General features: G+C 49.8%; 1 protein-coding gene and 1 non-coding gene across 2 annotated transcripts; both read right to left on the reverse strand.

The window, feature by feature from the left end:
- Nucleotides 1–893: 893 nt before the first annotated feature.
- RPL3 (ribosomal protein L3) lies at nucleotides 894–9,178 on the reverse strand. Its single transcript, XM_074161510.1, has 10 exons — nucleotides 9,157–9,178; nucleotides 7,348–7,540; nucleotides 6,545–6,713; nucleotides 5,500–5,635; nucleotides 4,072–4,258; nucleotides 3,467–3,627; nucleotides 3,085–3,186; nucleotides 2,486–2,581; nucleotides 1,451–1,570; nucleotides 894–1,015 (listed from the first exon to the last, which is right to left on the reverse strand). The coding sequence occupies exons 1-10, from the start codon at nucleotides 9,157–9,159 to the stop codon at nucleotides 971–973; spliced, it is 1,212 nt and encodes a 403-aa protein (XP_074017611.1). The 5' UTR covers nucleotides 9,160–9,178; the 3' UTR covers nucleotides 894–970.
- Nucleotides 3,861–3,953, reverse strand: LOC141462705 (small nucleolar RNA U83B). The gene has a single exon (XR_012463219.1). It is a non-coding gene; the product is annotated as a small nucleolar RNA U83B (small nucleolar RNA).
- Nucleotides 9,179–13,493: the final 4,315 nt, after the last annotated feature.

A 13,493-nucleotide genomic window follows, 5' to 3' on the forward strand; every position in this document is an offset into this window, starting at 1 on the left:
CGCGAGTGATCTCACTATTGCAGCTGGAGGCAGGCAAGCGCCCAGGGCCACCGCTTGCCTTTCTTGGTATAAGGCCCCAGCTCCCCCGAAATGCAGGGATTCCGCAGGGACTGGTGCTGCGCCGGGAGCCGGTCCCACACACAGGTGGCCCCATCTCCTCTGCCCTTCACCAGGAGACCATCCGGGTTGGGAACGCCAGCCAAGCCGTCTCGCCAGGAGCAGACGGAGTATTTTGAGCCATGCAGTAACCCAACACCAGTGGCATCCGTGGATCTCCCATCTCCGTGAGGATGGGATGTGGCAGAGTCACCCTTGTCCCCTCCAGGGTGGGGGATGGCTCCTGTCACCAGGCAGAGGCTTTGGATTCAGGAATACCCAGCTGCTGCCAGGTAGGAACTTGTCACCTGCTGCCTCCTGCTGCTCCGGAGAAGAGCCACAAGCTGCATTTGCAGACAGCATGCGGGTCACATCCCCTCTGTCACAGGGAAACGGGAGGGTTTCCACGGCAACAGCCAGCATCAGCCACCTACCTAAAACTTAGCCATGTTTCACCAGTCCAAAGTAGTTTCATTCATTTCAAAACCAGCTTGATTCAAAGGAGCTCTCTCCAGCCACCCAGCAGAGGATTAACATGCGGAAAAATACCTCAGTTATTACAAAAATTTAGGGCTCTTGCTTTACTGTTTCACACAACCAGAGGAGCCTCGCTCTGCCCCAAAATTTTTGCCCTCCCAAAACTGCAACTGCAGCTTCTTTCTCATTACGGGAGCCCTGTTATGAGTTGGATGCTCGTGAATTTGAGCATTACTCGCTTTTTTTGGTTGGGTTGGGCCCGTACATAGGGCCTGCAGTGAGAGTACTGGACCCGACACAGCAATGTATAAAGCAAGAGAAAAAGTTAAATTCTTTAAAATATTTATTTTTTGGTCTGAGAGCACACAGGCCACAGGACACAAGACCGTTCCGCGCATTAAGCTGTCTCCTCTTTTGCAATACGATCTTTCTTGAGTGGTCCCTGAAAAAAAAAATAATAAAAGAAACTATGTAAACAGCAGTCTGCACCAGAGACCACATCACATCCCAATTACAATGCTGTAATTACTGCCAAGAAATTAAGACAAAAAAAAGCCCCCAATGCTGTAGCCCTTTGGAAATCCCAAGCCTTGTCCCCACAGCTACAGTTTTCAGTGGAAAGCTGAACTTGGCACAGCCACGCTGCACCACGCCGATGACTTCAGCCTAACAGGGAAGAAACGCTGGTGCCACCTTGTGGGGAAGCTCCTGTGCAGCCAAACCGTTCTTCAACCCTGGCCACACAGCCAGGATTCCCGACCTGCTTTCTCCAGCAAGTGACAAATTGAGAACGCCACCCACAGCCCGCTGAGAGCACCATCATCCAGGGCTGCTCTAAGAAGCAACGCAAAGCTGCCAACTTCAGAAGTGTCCTTACCATGAAAGCCTTCTTCTCTTCAGCTGTCTGGAAGCGGCCATGCCCAAATTTGGAGGTTGTGTCAATGAACTTCAAGTCAATCTTCTCCAGGGCCCGGCGCTTGGTCTGCACAAGCAGGGACTACAAGAGAGACAGGATGTGAGCATGCAGTGGCACCCTTTCAGCCTACCGGTACACTGGCTACCTCTTATCACCTCCACAGCTAACACCTTCTCAGTCACTCTGACCTCACACTTCAGCTGCTATTAAGTGGTGCAAGGAGCACTTGCCAATAAGCCAGCCAGCACCTTCAAGGCTGAAGACTGATCAGCAGACCAGCAGGCAAGCCAAGCCCGAGTCACCCTGCCGGTGTCCCTATGATCCATGAGAATTCTCAGCCCTAAAGCACACCAAACAGCCCCAGATCAAATTAACCGGGGAAAGGACCTCACGCTAGGGAAGTGATTGTCCCACTGTACTCAGTGCTGGTGAGGCCCCACCTAAAATACTGCGATCAGTTTTGGGCTCCTCACAAGACAGACATTGAGGTTCTGAAGCATGTCCAGAGAAGGGCAACAAAGCTGGTGAGGGATCTGGAGCACAAGTCTTACAAGGAGAAGCTGAGGGAACTGGGGTTGTTCAACCTGTAGAAGAGGAGGCTGAGGGGAGAGACCTTATCACTCTCTGCAACTACCTGAAAGGAGGTTATAGTGAGGCGATTGGCTTCTTCTCCCAAGTAACAAGTGACAGGATAAGAAGAAATGGCCTCAAGCTGCGCCAGGGGAGGTTTAGATCGGATATTAGGAAAAATTTCTTCACAGAAAGGGTTATGAAACATTGGAAGAGGCTGCCCAGGGAAGTGGTTGAGTCGCCATCCCTGGAGGTATTTAAAATGGGTAGACATGGTGCTGAGAGACGTGGTTTAGTGATGGTTTTGGCAGTGTTAAGTTAATGGTTGGACCTGATCTTGAAGGTCCCTTCCAACCCAGAACCAGAGGCAGTGCAGCTAACGCAAAAGCTGTTCCAGCCCATCTGACAGGAGGCTGCACTACTCACCTTGCGCAGGGTTAGGACCCTCTTCTTGGTCCCAACAACACAGCCTTTCAGCATGATGAAGTCATTGGTCACCTCACCATAGTGGACAAAGCCTCCCTGAGCAAGGAGAGAACAGTCAGTGCTCTGTATAAAGCAGGACCAGCAACCACATCTGCCCACAGCTTGATGTTCTCACAGCACTTCTGTGTCTCAGCCATTCCCACATTCATCAAAATCCCATTTCCAGTATTACCTTCTGCTGGTCAAGTTTCTCAATACAGCAGTTTACTTGCTGCTGTAAGACTTTTGCTAAGAACAGCAGCAACAAGAAGAGGCCAACAAAAACACCAAAAGCTGCTCTCCCTGCTAAGTTATTCCTTATTTACAAGGATCATTTCTAGTTTGTAACATCTCTCTATACTATTGCCACATATCAAACACAATTAGCAAGTTATACCAGTCAATACTGAGAATGACTAAGCAACACCACCTCCCACAGAAGCCGAGTTTTATCTTGAGAGCTCTTCATTCGGTAATTTTGCAACTCATTACCAGGCCCATTTGCCTCTTCAGATTGCAGCTCACAAGCATATTCTCTCCACAGAGCTGCAACAACTCACCAGAGGGTTGATGCTCTTGTCAGACAAGTCATAATCAGTTGATGCATTGTTTTTGATCAGCTTTCCATCCTTGATTTGGTAACCCTGGCCAATCTTGTAGATCTAAAAATATCAAGAATTTCAACTTAGCAAGAGGTAGGAGAATGGGTCGGCGCCCAGCCAAAACGCGAACAATTCTACATAAGGTTGCACTTTGAAAACATGTGACCATACAAGAACTTTATGGTTACCCAACATAACGGACTATGGTTACTGCCCCCGAGATGACATTCAAACAAACAGAGCAAAACGTCCAAAGCAAAACTCTCCACTCTATTCACTGTTACGCAACAAGTGACCTTGGCCAGCTCTTCTTTCCTCCCAGCAGTTCAGAGACACAAACCTTCTTATTGATTTCAGTCCGATGGTGATATCCCTTCTGACCAGCCCGGGCCACAGAGAAAGCCACACGAGCAGGGTGCCATGCACCAATACAGGCCACTTTGCGCAGACCCCTGTGAGTCTTGCGGGGCAGCTTTTTGGTGTGCCAACGGCTGGTAACACCTGAAACAAGAAAGAAACAGTGCTGCTAAATACTGTCAAGCTGAGGCGTCACCAAATTGTTCAACTAGAGTTTAAGCCATCTTTCAAGCTGCTGTCCCCAGGCAGGGGGGAAGCCCAGACCCAGCACCCCAGGAATTAACCACATTTCCTGGTGGAAATCCAGCAAATTATGTGGAAAACCACATCACCCTGCACCTGAACCACCCACACTCCCTCCCTGGCTGTCCCCGGGTTGTGTTCTCAGAAGGAAGGCAGCATGGAATGACTCCTCACAGATGTCAGGCGCTGTGCCCAGCGCTCATTCCATGGTCTCATCATTGAACTGTGACAGCAGTATGGATTTACCTTCTCAGCTCTTAGCCCACACACTTGTGAAAACTCAAGGCTAGGATTTCATTAAAATCTGTATCCCAACCACAAAAAGGAGAACTTCCATGCGTTTACCTTTATATCCCTTGCCCTTGGTGACTCCAATGACATCTATCATCTCATCCTGGCCAAAAACAGATGACACAGGCACCTGCTGTTCCAGCTTCTCCCGTGCCCAATCAACTTTCTCAGCAACAGTGCCACCATTCACCTGGATCTCCATCAGGTGAGACTTCTTCTGTCTCAGGGGAAGCAAACGCATCTAGGAAACAAAGGATGAAATTTAGCTCCTGCTCTTCCAAGACAGACCTCATTAGCTACCTCACTATCATTCTAGTTCTGGCCTAATTTGTTTATCTAACTAAACATATCCAAGAGATACAACATCAACATACTGAAATAAAGGGCCCTACAATAAGAGGAAAGGCTGTGTTGTGGCTTAAGTGACAAGTCACAATATCTGGAAGTTATATGTCACCCATAGAACACAAAATTAACAAGCATTTCTAACCCCAGAACCTCTAGCTAAACTCCATCCAGGAAGGACAGTAAGCAACAAGGGGCAACAGGTTTAACTTGAAAGAGGGTAGATATACATTAGACATAAAGAATTTTTTCTATGATGAAGGTGGTGAGATGCTGGCACAGGTTGCCCAGAGAAGCTGTGGATGCCCCAGCCCTGGAAGTGTTCACAGCCAGGTTGGAAAGGCTTTGAGCAACGTGGTCTAGTGGGAGGTGTCCCTGCTCATGACAGTGGGTTGAACTAGATGATCTTTAAAGGTCCCTCCCAAACCAAATCATTCTATGATAAAGCCTGACACACTGAGGGACACTTTGGGTAGGGCCACACTTGCAGTTACTTCTACTGCATTTAGCACAGAGGGACTGATACAAGTATTAACAGGTACTGCCACGCTACCTTTGCTGTCTTGTACAGGAAATTAATTCTAGTAAAATAAGCAATGTCATAACTAGACATTTTTATTGCGCATACAGACAATTCAAAGACTTAATTGCATCTCCCAAGAAAGTCTAGCAGGGTACTGATGGCTAAGGGAGACACCACCACACCACTCAGTGGTACACCTCCTGCAGCTGAGCAACAGAAGCCACTCAAAAGCCTCTTGAGCATTTGCAGTCCCTATAGAACGCAGACTGAAGTGATGCTGAACACACACACCCCAGAGTTAAATGTTTGGCCTGCTAATTAAGAGAGCCCATGTCTACAATGTATCAGCACAGGACTGAGTCCAAGAAGTCCCCATTATGGTGCAGTCTTTTCAACACTGCTTCAGAAGATTGCCAGTGGTTGCCATCTTGCTCAAGCATCCTGTGAGCACAGGCTTACTACAGAAATAAGTAGTAACAGTAGTTGCATCATGCTTAACAGATAGCAGGAGGCTGGCTGCAAGGGAGGGCAGAAATCTCCCTACAGAGACAGATCAAGCTTTATGCTTGCTCTTAGTTGTTTCCACTGCACACCTCAGCCCTGCAGACGCTTACCTGAGTGTGAGCCATGACTCTAATAACCTGGCAGTATTTCTTCATGCTATTGAAATCTTTCTCCAACTGCTTTTTGCCTTCCTCATCTTGCCATTTCTTGCAGTATTTGGTGAAGGCCTTCTTCTTGGACTTGTGCCTTCAGGAGCAGAGCAGAGACAAGGTTTGGCTAAGCCCTTCATCGATCCCCTGGGAAACGGGGATGAGCGGAAGGAGCTGCCACCTCAGCTGGTTTTGGCTCATTGCCAGTTTCTAAGGACTCTTTTCCACTGGCAAGCGGAGCCTGGAGCTCATCAGACAGAGGCAAAGTTGCCAGAGCTGAGCGGAGCTGCCATGAATTCCAAAGCACATTAACATTCATGTTATAGAAGACAAAAGACTGTAGAGAGATGTCAAACAATAACAGAAAAAAAACAGATTTTTAAAGCAATTGTCAACTGCTGTCTGCTTCAGAATACCATAATTTCCCCCCTCACAAGCCCCAGCTATGCCCAACAGTAAGGTCGTTACTGTAGCACCCTTGAGATCATTAATGCTCTACTCTGACATCTTCTCAGCCTGCAAAGTTCATAAACAGGTCATAAACTCTAGACACACTGGAGCCACACTTGGGCAAATGCACATACTCTGAATCACAACAGTGCCTGGAACGGTAATCAGAAGTAACACTTGTCTTCCCCTTTCCTGAGAAAACAGGGCTACAGTCAGGACTCGACACTCAACAACAAGCACCAGAGGCGATTTCCTTATGTCCGCCCGTCGAAGTATCATCATGTGTAGCCCATTAAGGGGATCTCAGGCAAAACCAACACTGCTTCCCCCATGCCAAGAATCACACCAACTAACATTACGCTGTCACCCTCCCAGAGCCATTCCCACAGGCTATCCCATTATTAAGCCAGTTCATCAAGGCCAAAGACTGCTGAAAGAGCAGTGACACTGCTGAAAAGCCTCCTCAAAAAGCTGTACAAGGATAATCTGCAGCCCAGCAGAACAAATAATCCATGACATGAGATTAAGGCAACAAGCAAAAGCCCTGCTCTCTTACCAGTTCTTGTAGAAGCGACGCTTACACTCATCGCTGATGTGCTCAGCAAAGATGGTCTTGAAGCTGCGGAGACCACGAGGAGTCTGCACATACCCCACGATGCCCACAATGACCATGGGAGGAGTCTCCACTATAGTGACCGCCTCGACCACCTCCTTCTTGTTCACCTCTGGATGAAGACACAAATACAACACAACAATTAGAACCAGCATCAGCTATTAAACATCTGCTCTTTCTCACTCACAAATCCTTCACATGAAAGGTTAAATGACTCAAGTTCTTTTCACAAATGGAAAAAAGATGCACAGCAAAGCGACCAACTTGTAATTTATGACCAAGTTATAATTTAATACCTTCAAAAATTTGAGGCTGGCTCAGTAGGAAGCACAGACAAAGCCCAATAGGCACAATGGATAGCAGTGAGTAACTGCATTCAGGACTACACAATCAGCAAAAAAACCTGCCAAATGCAATTTATTGATTGATGTCCATCCATCGAGAAAAGCTCATCCTAAGTAGCCTGTTACTGTAGAGCTAAACCAAACCATCAGGTCACTGTCCATCTCAGAAACAGGACCATTAACAAGACAGACACTGCTAGACATGAAGCCTTGCTGCTGGGACATCACTCACATTAAAGTGAGAGGAGTTTGGGTGCTTTAAACCTCACCCACTCAGGGACTTTGAACATGGTGAAGTCAAGCTAGGACTAAAATTCAGAGCTAGTAACAGACGGGCCATCTTTTGCCATTCATAAAGAAAAGAGAACTACCTCCTCTACTCAGAGGAACATTAATACATACTGGATCCAGGTCTGTCGACTTCACGGACGATGTGGGTCATGCCAGCTTTGTACCCCAAAAAGGCAGTGAGATGGACAGGCTTGCTGGGGTCATCCTTGGGAAAGCTCTTCACCTTGCCCCTGTGCCTGCTACTGCGCTTGCGGGGCAGGAAGCCCAGAGACCCATGCCTCGGAGCCGAGAACTTGCGATGAGACTAGAGAGAGAAAGAAAATAAGCTTTTAGTGCTTGCTGTAGAGACCCACTCAAGGGCCAAGGACAATTCTTTTCTTGCCTTGAAACATGAATATTATGTATATACAAGGCATTTCGCATTCCAGAAATTCTTCTCAGCATCAGCTGTTCACTGCTGAATTCCATTATAATGTTGGAAAAAAAGTAATCCTCATGCCCCAACCATGTCCTTCCTAGATTTCCTGGATGGCCCATCCCTTTCAAGCTTATTTTAAGACACCACCAAGTCCCACTCTAGTTAGGAAACCCCACAAGCTGTAGTTCGGCCACAGCACTCCACCAGAATTTTAACGCACCCGAAAAAACTAGAAAATTAAGAAGTGCAAATAACTTTACAGTGTTTCAACAAACCAATAATGCTATGAAATAAGCATTATAAACAATTTCAGTTTGAAAAGCAGCAATAAAACAGTATTTCAACATCCACCTTGCAGTCAGTCACTCTGGGTGAAGTACAGGTTTTTTTCTAAGGTGTTCTCCTCAAATAAGGAGTTAAAACCTAAAAACCTTAGTTTTAGTTAAAAACTAAAAACCTTAGTTTTTTTCTAAGGTGTTCTCCTCATCTTCTTCACAGTGAGGGTGACAGAGCCCTGGAACAGGCTGCCCAGGGAGGGTGTGGAGTCCCCTTCTTTGGAGATTTTCAAGACTCGCCTGGATGCAATCCTGAGTAACGTGCTCTAACATGCTCTGGGCAATCCTGCTTCAGCAGGGGAGTTGGACTAGATGATCTTTATGGTCCCCTTCCAACTCTAAAAATTCAGTGAAATTCAATGAAATACCAGCCCCGCAGCCTCCCTCTGCAACCCCAGAGCCAAGTAAGGCTGGGTTCTATCTGGAGAAGCCTCAGCACAAGATAGAGCTGTCCGCCTAATCTCACACCCAAAATTAAGAAAAATACCGTACAGCTGAACAGGGACCTAACAACCAATAGCTAAGAAATATATCTTACTTTTAAAAAAAAATTACTCGACACAAGTTGCCTTAAGCAGGCAAAGCTTACCAGCCCCCAGAAGGGCTTTTTGCTAGGATTACATATCTTGTGGCAGGACCCGGCAGAACTAAAATTTGCCAGCTATACAAGGCCTCGCGCACGCGTGACATAACGAAACGCGAAACATGGCCCTGCAGAGGGAAGGGGGTGAAGTGCATTGTCAGGCGGGCCTGCACCCCCCACCACGGCCTGACGATCTTAGCCGGAGCAGAGAGCCGCCATGCCCTACTCCCACCGCGCTCCTGGCCTCCAAACGCGCCCTGTCCCGGCCGCCTGGCCAAGCCGACGCTGCTCCGGCAAAGCCACCCCGCCTTCTAAACAAAAGGGACGGCAAACCCCGCCGCGGACAAAGCGCCCTCCTGGCAGCCCCCACGGCCGTCCGCCACCCAGGCCCCGGCAAGCCCGACCGGCTTCCCCGAGGCCGGGCTTCTCCCGCCCGCCGCGCCCAAAATAAGCCTCGCGTCGGCCTCCCACGAAGGACGGGGGCGACGGGAGCGGGGCCAGGCATCGGCCGGGAGCGAGATGGCGCCGATGCCTGCCGGATGGCGCGGCCGGGCCTAGACAACGCCACCGCCAGATGCACCCACCATCTTCTCGCCGCGCCGGGCCGGAAGGGCCGGACAGCGCCTCCCGGGAGCCTTTTATATTCGCCCCGCCCTCCCGGTGACGCGGTGCGCAGGTGCGTGCCGCGCGCCGGCGTCTCGCGAGAGGCCGGTGGCGCTACGGGTGGGGAGTGGGGCCAGAAGGGTGCGGGGGCGGTGGTGGTGACGGCGCGGGAAAGAACCCACCCCCGATAGATCGCCTTGTGCAGAACTTCGTGCCTCTGTACTGGGCACTGGTGAGGCCTCACCTCGAGTGCTGTGTTCAGTTTTGGGCCCCTCACTACAGGAAGGACACTAAGCTGCTGGAGCGTGTCCAGAGGAGAGCCACCAAGCTGGTGAGGGGTCTAGAGAACACGTCATATGAGGAGAGGCTGAGGGAACTGGGCATGTTTAGTTTGGAGAAGAGGAGGCTGAGGGGGGACCTCATTGTCCTCTACAACTACCTGAAAGGAGGTTGTAGAGAGGTGGGTGTTGGCCTCTTCTCCCAAGTGAATAATGACAGGACCAGAGGAAATGGTCTGAAGTTGGGGCAGGGGAGGTTTAGATTAGATATTAGGAAGAATGACTTTACTGAGAGACTGGTCAGGCACTGGAACAGCCTGCCCAGGGAGATGGTGGAGTCAGGGAACAGGGAGCTACTGGAAAGAGTCCAGCGAAGGGCAACAAGGATGATTCAAGAATCGGAGCGTCTCCTTTATGAAGAAAGGCTGAGAGAGCTGGGACTCTTTAGCCTGGAGAAGAGAAGGCTGAGGGGAGACCTTATCAATGCTTAGAAGTATCTAAAGGGTGGGCTGAAGGAAGAGGGAGCCAGACTCTTTTCAGTGGTTGCCAGTGAGAGGACGAGGGGCAACGGGCACAAGTTGGAACATAGGAAGTTCCACTCAAACATGAGAAAAAACTTCTTCACGGTGAGGGTGACAGAGCCCTGGAACAGGCTGCCCAGGGAGGTTGTGGAGTCCCCTTTGGAGATTTTCAAGACCTGCCTGGATGCAGTCCTGAGTAACATGCTCTGACATGCTCTAGGCAATCCTGCTTCAGCAGGGGAATTGGACTAGATGATCTCTATGGTCCCTTCCAACTCTAAAAAAAATTCAGTGAAATTCAGTGAAGTATTTAAGAAACGTGTAGACATGGCACTTTGGGGCATGCTCTAGTGCCCAAGATTGTTGGTTTGCGTCTGTTTGTGGGTGGGTGTGCTGTGTAGTTGTGGGTGTTTGTTTTGTGTGGGTTTTGTTTTTGGTGTGTTGGGGGTTTTTTTGGTTTGTTTTTTTTTTGTGGTTGGACTCGATGATCTCAAAGGTCCCTTCCAACCAAGAAGATTCTGTGATTCTGTAACTTCCCGTGTTCCGCTCTGTGCCCGTTGCCCCTTGTACTGTCGCTGGGCACCACTGAAATCCTCTTGACACCCGCCCTTTAGATACTTACAAGCACTGATGAGGTCGCCTCTCAGTCTTCTCTTCTCCAGGCTAAACAGACCCAGGTCTCTCAGCCTTTCCTCGTAAGAGAGGTGCTCCAGTCCCCTGGTCATCTTCGTAGCCCTCCGCTGGACTCTCTCCAGCAGTTCCCTGTCTTTCCTGGGCTGGGGAGCCCAAAATTGGGCACAGTGCTCCAGATGTGGCCTCACCAGAAGTGCAGTAACAAGAAAAAAAAATAAATTAAAAATTAATAAAATAAAATAGGTTTCACTGCTAATGCTGGCACCCGTTACTTTTACATATATCTCAAAATAGACGAAGACATCAAATAACTTCTCGCCATTCATGCAGGGACACATTCACGGGCCAGCCAAGTCTTCTTCATGGGCTGCATCCTGCTGCGCATTCCCGGGGCGCTTGGCACAGCGCAGCTCCAAACTCCATCAAAGCCTCTGTCTGCTGCTAGTGAATTCATAATAAACAATAAAACCCAATGTAGATGGCTAGAGTTACGCCGTGAAAGAGGAACTGAAAATAAGACTTGCTGTGGAGCCTCTCTGGAGCTGCTGGTTTTCACGCTGTTATTTTTCTTGCTCCATTTACTGCCGTCCTGGCACACGGGTAAGCACCACCAGGACCAGCTATGTCTCTGGGAGATGTTGGCTGTCTTGACCCATGTCGGAAACTCAACAACACAGGAGCGAGCGCTGCAGTGTCTCTTCAGGGTAGGGGTGAAGCAGAGCTGAGGTGAAACCTGAACGGGGAGGGAGCTGGAGCACAGGAGATAAATTATTCACTCTCCCTCCATCCACACCGGGAAATCAGATAGGACGCAACTGAAGAAGCTCCCTCAGACTTGCCTGGATTGGGAACTGCGTGAGCACCCTTGTGGGATAACTGATGTGATGTATGGCTCCGGCTCAAACGTCCCCTGAAGCAGCTCTGGTCCTCAGCCAGAAATACCACACCTCCTGGCCAAGGAGGGAGAAGGAGGATCACCCCAAAGGATCTGGAGTGGACCCACATCTGAGGGGCAGGAGAGGGTAACGGGGCCAGGCAGGGCTTTGCCCAGCCACCTGCACACTTGGGCTGGGCTGGCTAAAGACCAGGTGAGGAGGTACCCAGAAAGCCATGCTGCCAAACGTGGTCCCTCCCAGGACCACCGTGGGTTAGCATAGGGACAGATGCTCTCCTGCCCTCATAAGATGCACACCTGATTTTGCACATGACTGGGGACATGGGACATGCACCTGGTGTCTGGGAAAGCTGAGGGCTTCATCCAACCCGCCCTCCAGCAGCCGAGGACCGGTCCCTTTGGAGGAAGGAATGACTGCTGGCCGCTTGCTCAAAATATCAGGCTGTCATGTTGCCTCTGGGTCAACCTGAGAGCCTCAGCTGAGGTAACATTGGCTGAACCCTAGCTTCAGATAACTGGCACGGCATCAGGCATCCAGGTGGTTGGTAGACCTAAGAGCCCTGTCCGCTCTGCTGATGGGCACATGCTGCTATCTACAGCCCCTTTCTGGGGTGAAGATGCAGGACACGAGGAAAGCAAGGAAGAGGAGGAAGCTGCTGGGTGGTTGAGATGGTGTTAGATACATCCCTGAGCTTGTCTGTGGAAAATAACCAAACTGCTGAATAATGAGATCCACCCCCACCACATTCAGAGCCTGAATAAATTGGGAATAAGTCGGTAATTTTGTGTTATTATAAGGAACGTGGGCCTTAATGCACCACTGCCTGTGGGAAAAAAGGGGGTGCAAACCCAAGGCCATGAAGATGACGGTATCCAGAGCTGGGTGGGCTGGAGCTTGCCATGCATGGGGCACTCCAGAGTTTGCCTTCAGGGTCTCCTGGGGCTTACAGAGAAGGATGTGTGTGACAAACACACCATGAAGAGACCAATGCCCCCGGGGATGTCTCCTGCCCTGCCAGGGACCTTGGCACCACATGGAGCCATCTGAATTTCCACTGTGGGGATGCTGACCTGGAACGTGCCATGTATGTGCTGCACATTACGGTTCTATCAAGATATTGCAAACATCAATGAAATAGTCAAGCAAACACCTACCTATAGATCCAAATCCCACCGCCAGCTGCACAGGTGTAACACAGCTAAGCCATTCAGCGTGGGGAGGCTGGTTACCCAGCTAGCATGAAATAACTAAGGAAGGCATATCCAAGGGTTAAACACGCTTAATCAACTTCCAGAGACCTTCCACCGCCCTTACCCAACTCCAGTCCCTGCAGGTTAAGTAAAACCCAAGGCTGGAGGCTTTGCTGAAGGGACTCCGCGGGCAAACCTGTATGAAAAAGCCTGTACAGACCAAGAGGTGCTTCGTTTGCAGGACATTTTATTGCCTGCCCTAACCTGGCAGGTGGTGGGAAGGAAACCAGCACAAACTGGAGGGCTGAGGGTCCAACCATGCTGGCTCTGCAGCTTATCTTCCCAAAAGAGAGCTGCCCCATCCCTGGAAACATTCAAGGTCAGGTTGGATTGGACTCTGAGAAACCTGATCTAGTTGAAGATGCCCTGCTCATTGCAGGGGGGGGGGGGAGTTGGACTAGATGACCTTTAACTTCCAACCCAAGCCATTCAGTGATTCTACGGCTGGATGTGATGGGGGAGTGTCCATCCCCTACCTCCAGCCTGCCCCTCGGAAGGTGTCCCACAAAGGATGAGGGATGGCTGCCCACTTTTTAGGGTGCTACTCCTAACGGGCAACCAAAGGTGGGCTTTAAATGCTTTTTTTAAATCTCCCCCATACATTTGCCTCTTGCTCCTGCACGGAGCTCTTGAGTCATGGAGCTGATTTGTAGACTGCCAAAAAAATGGATTCAGGCTCGGGCAGAATGAAATGGAGCTAGAGGGGGGTCAAGCCGTTCCCTGTCCCACAGTTCTGCCCT

This window comes from Numenius arquata, chromosome 2, assembly GCF_964106895.1.
Source record: "Numenius arquata chromosome 2, bNumArq3.hap1.1, whole genome shotgun sequence".
NCBI lineage: Eukaryota > Metazoa > Chordata > Aves > Charadriiformes > Scolopacidae > Numenius > Numenius arquata.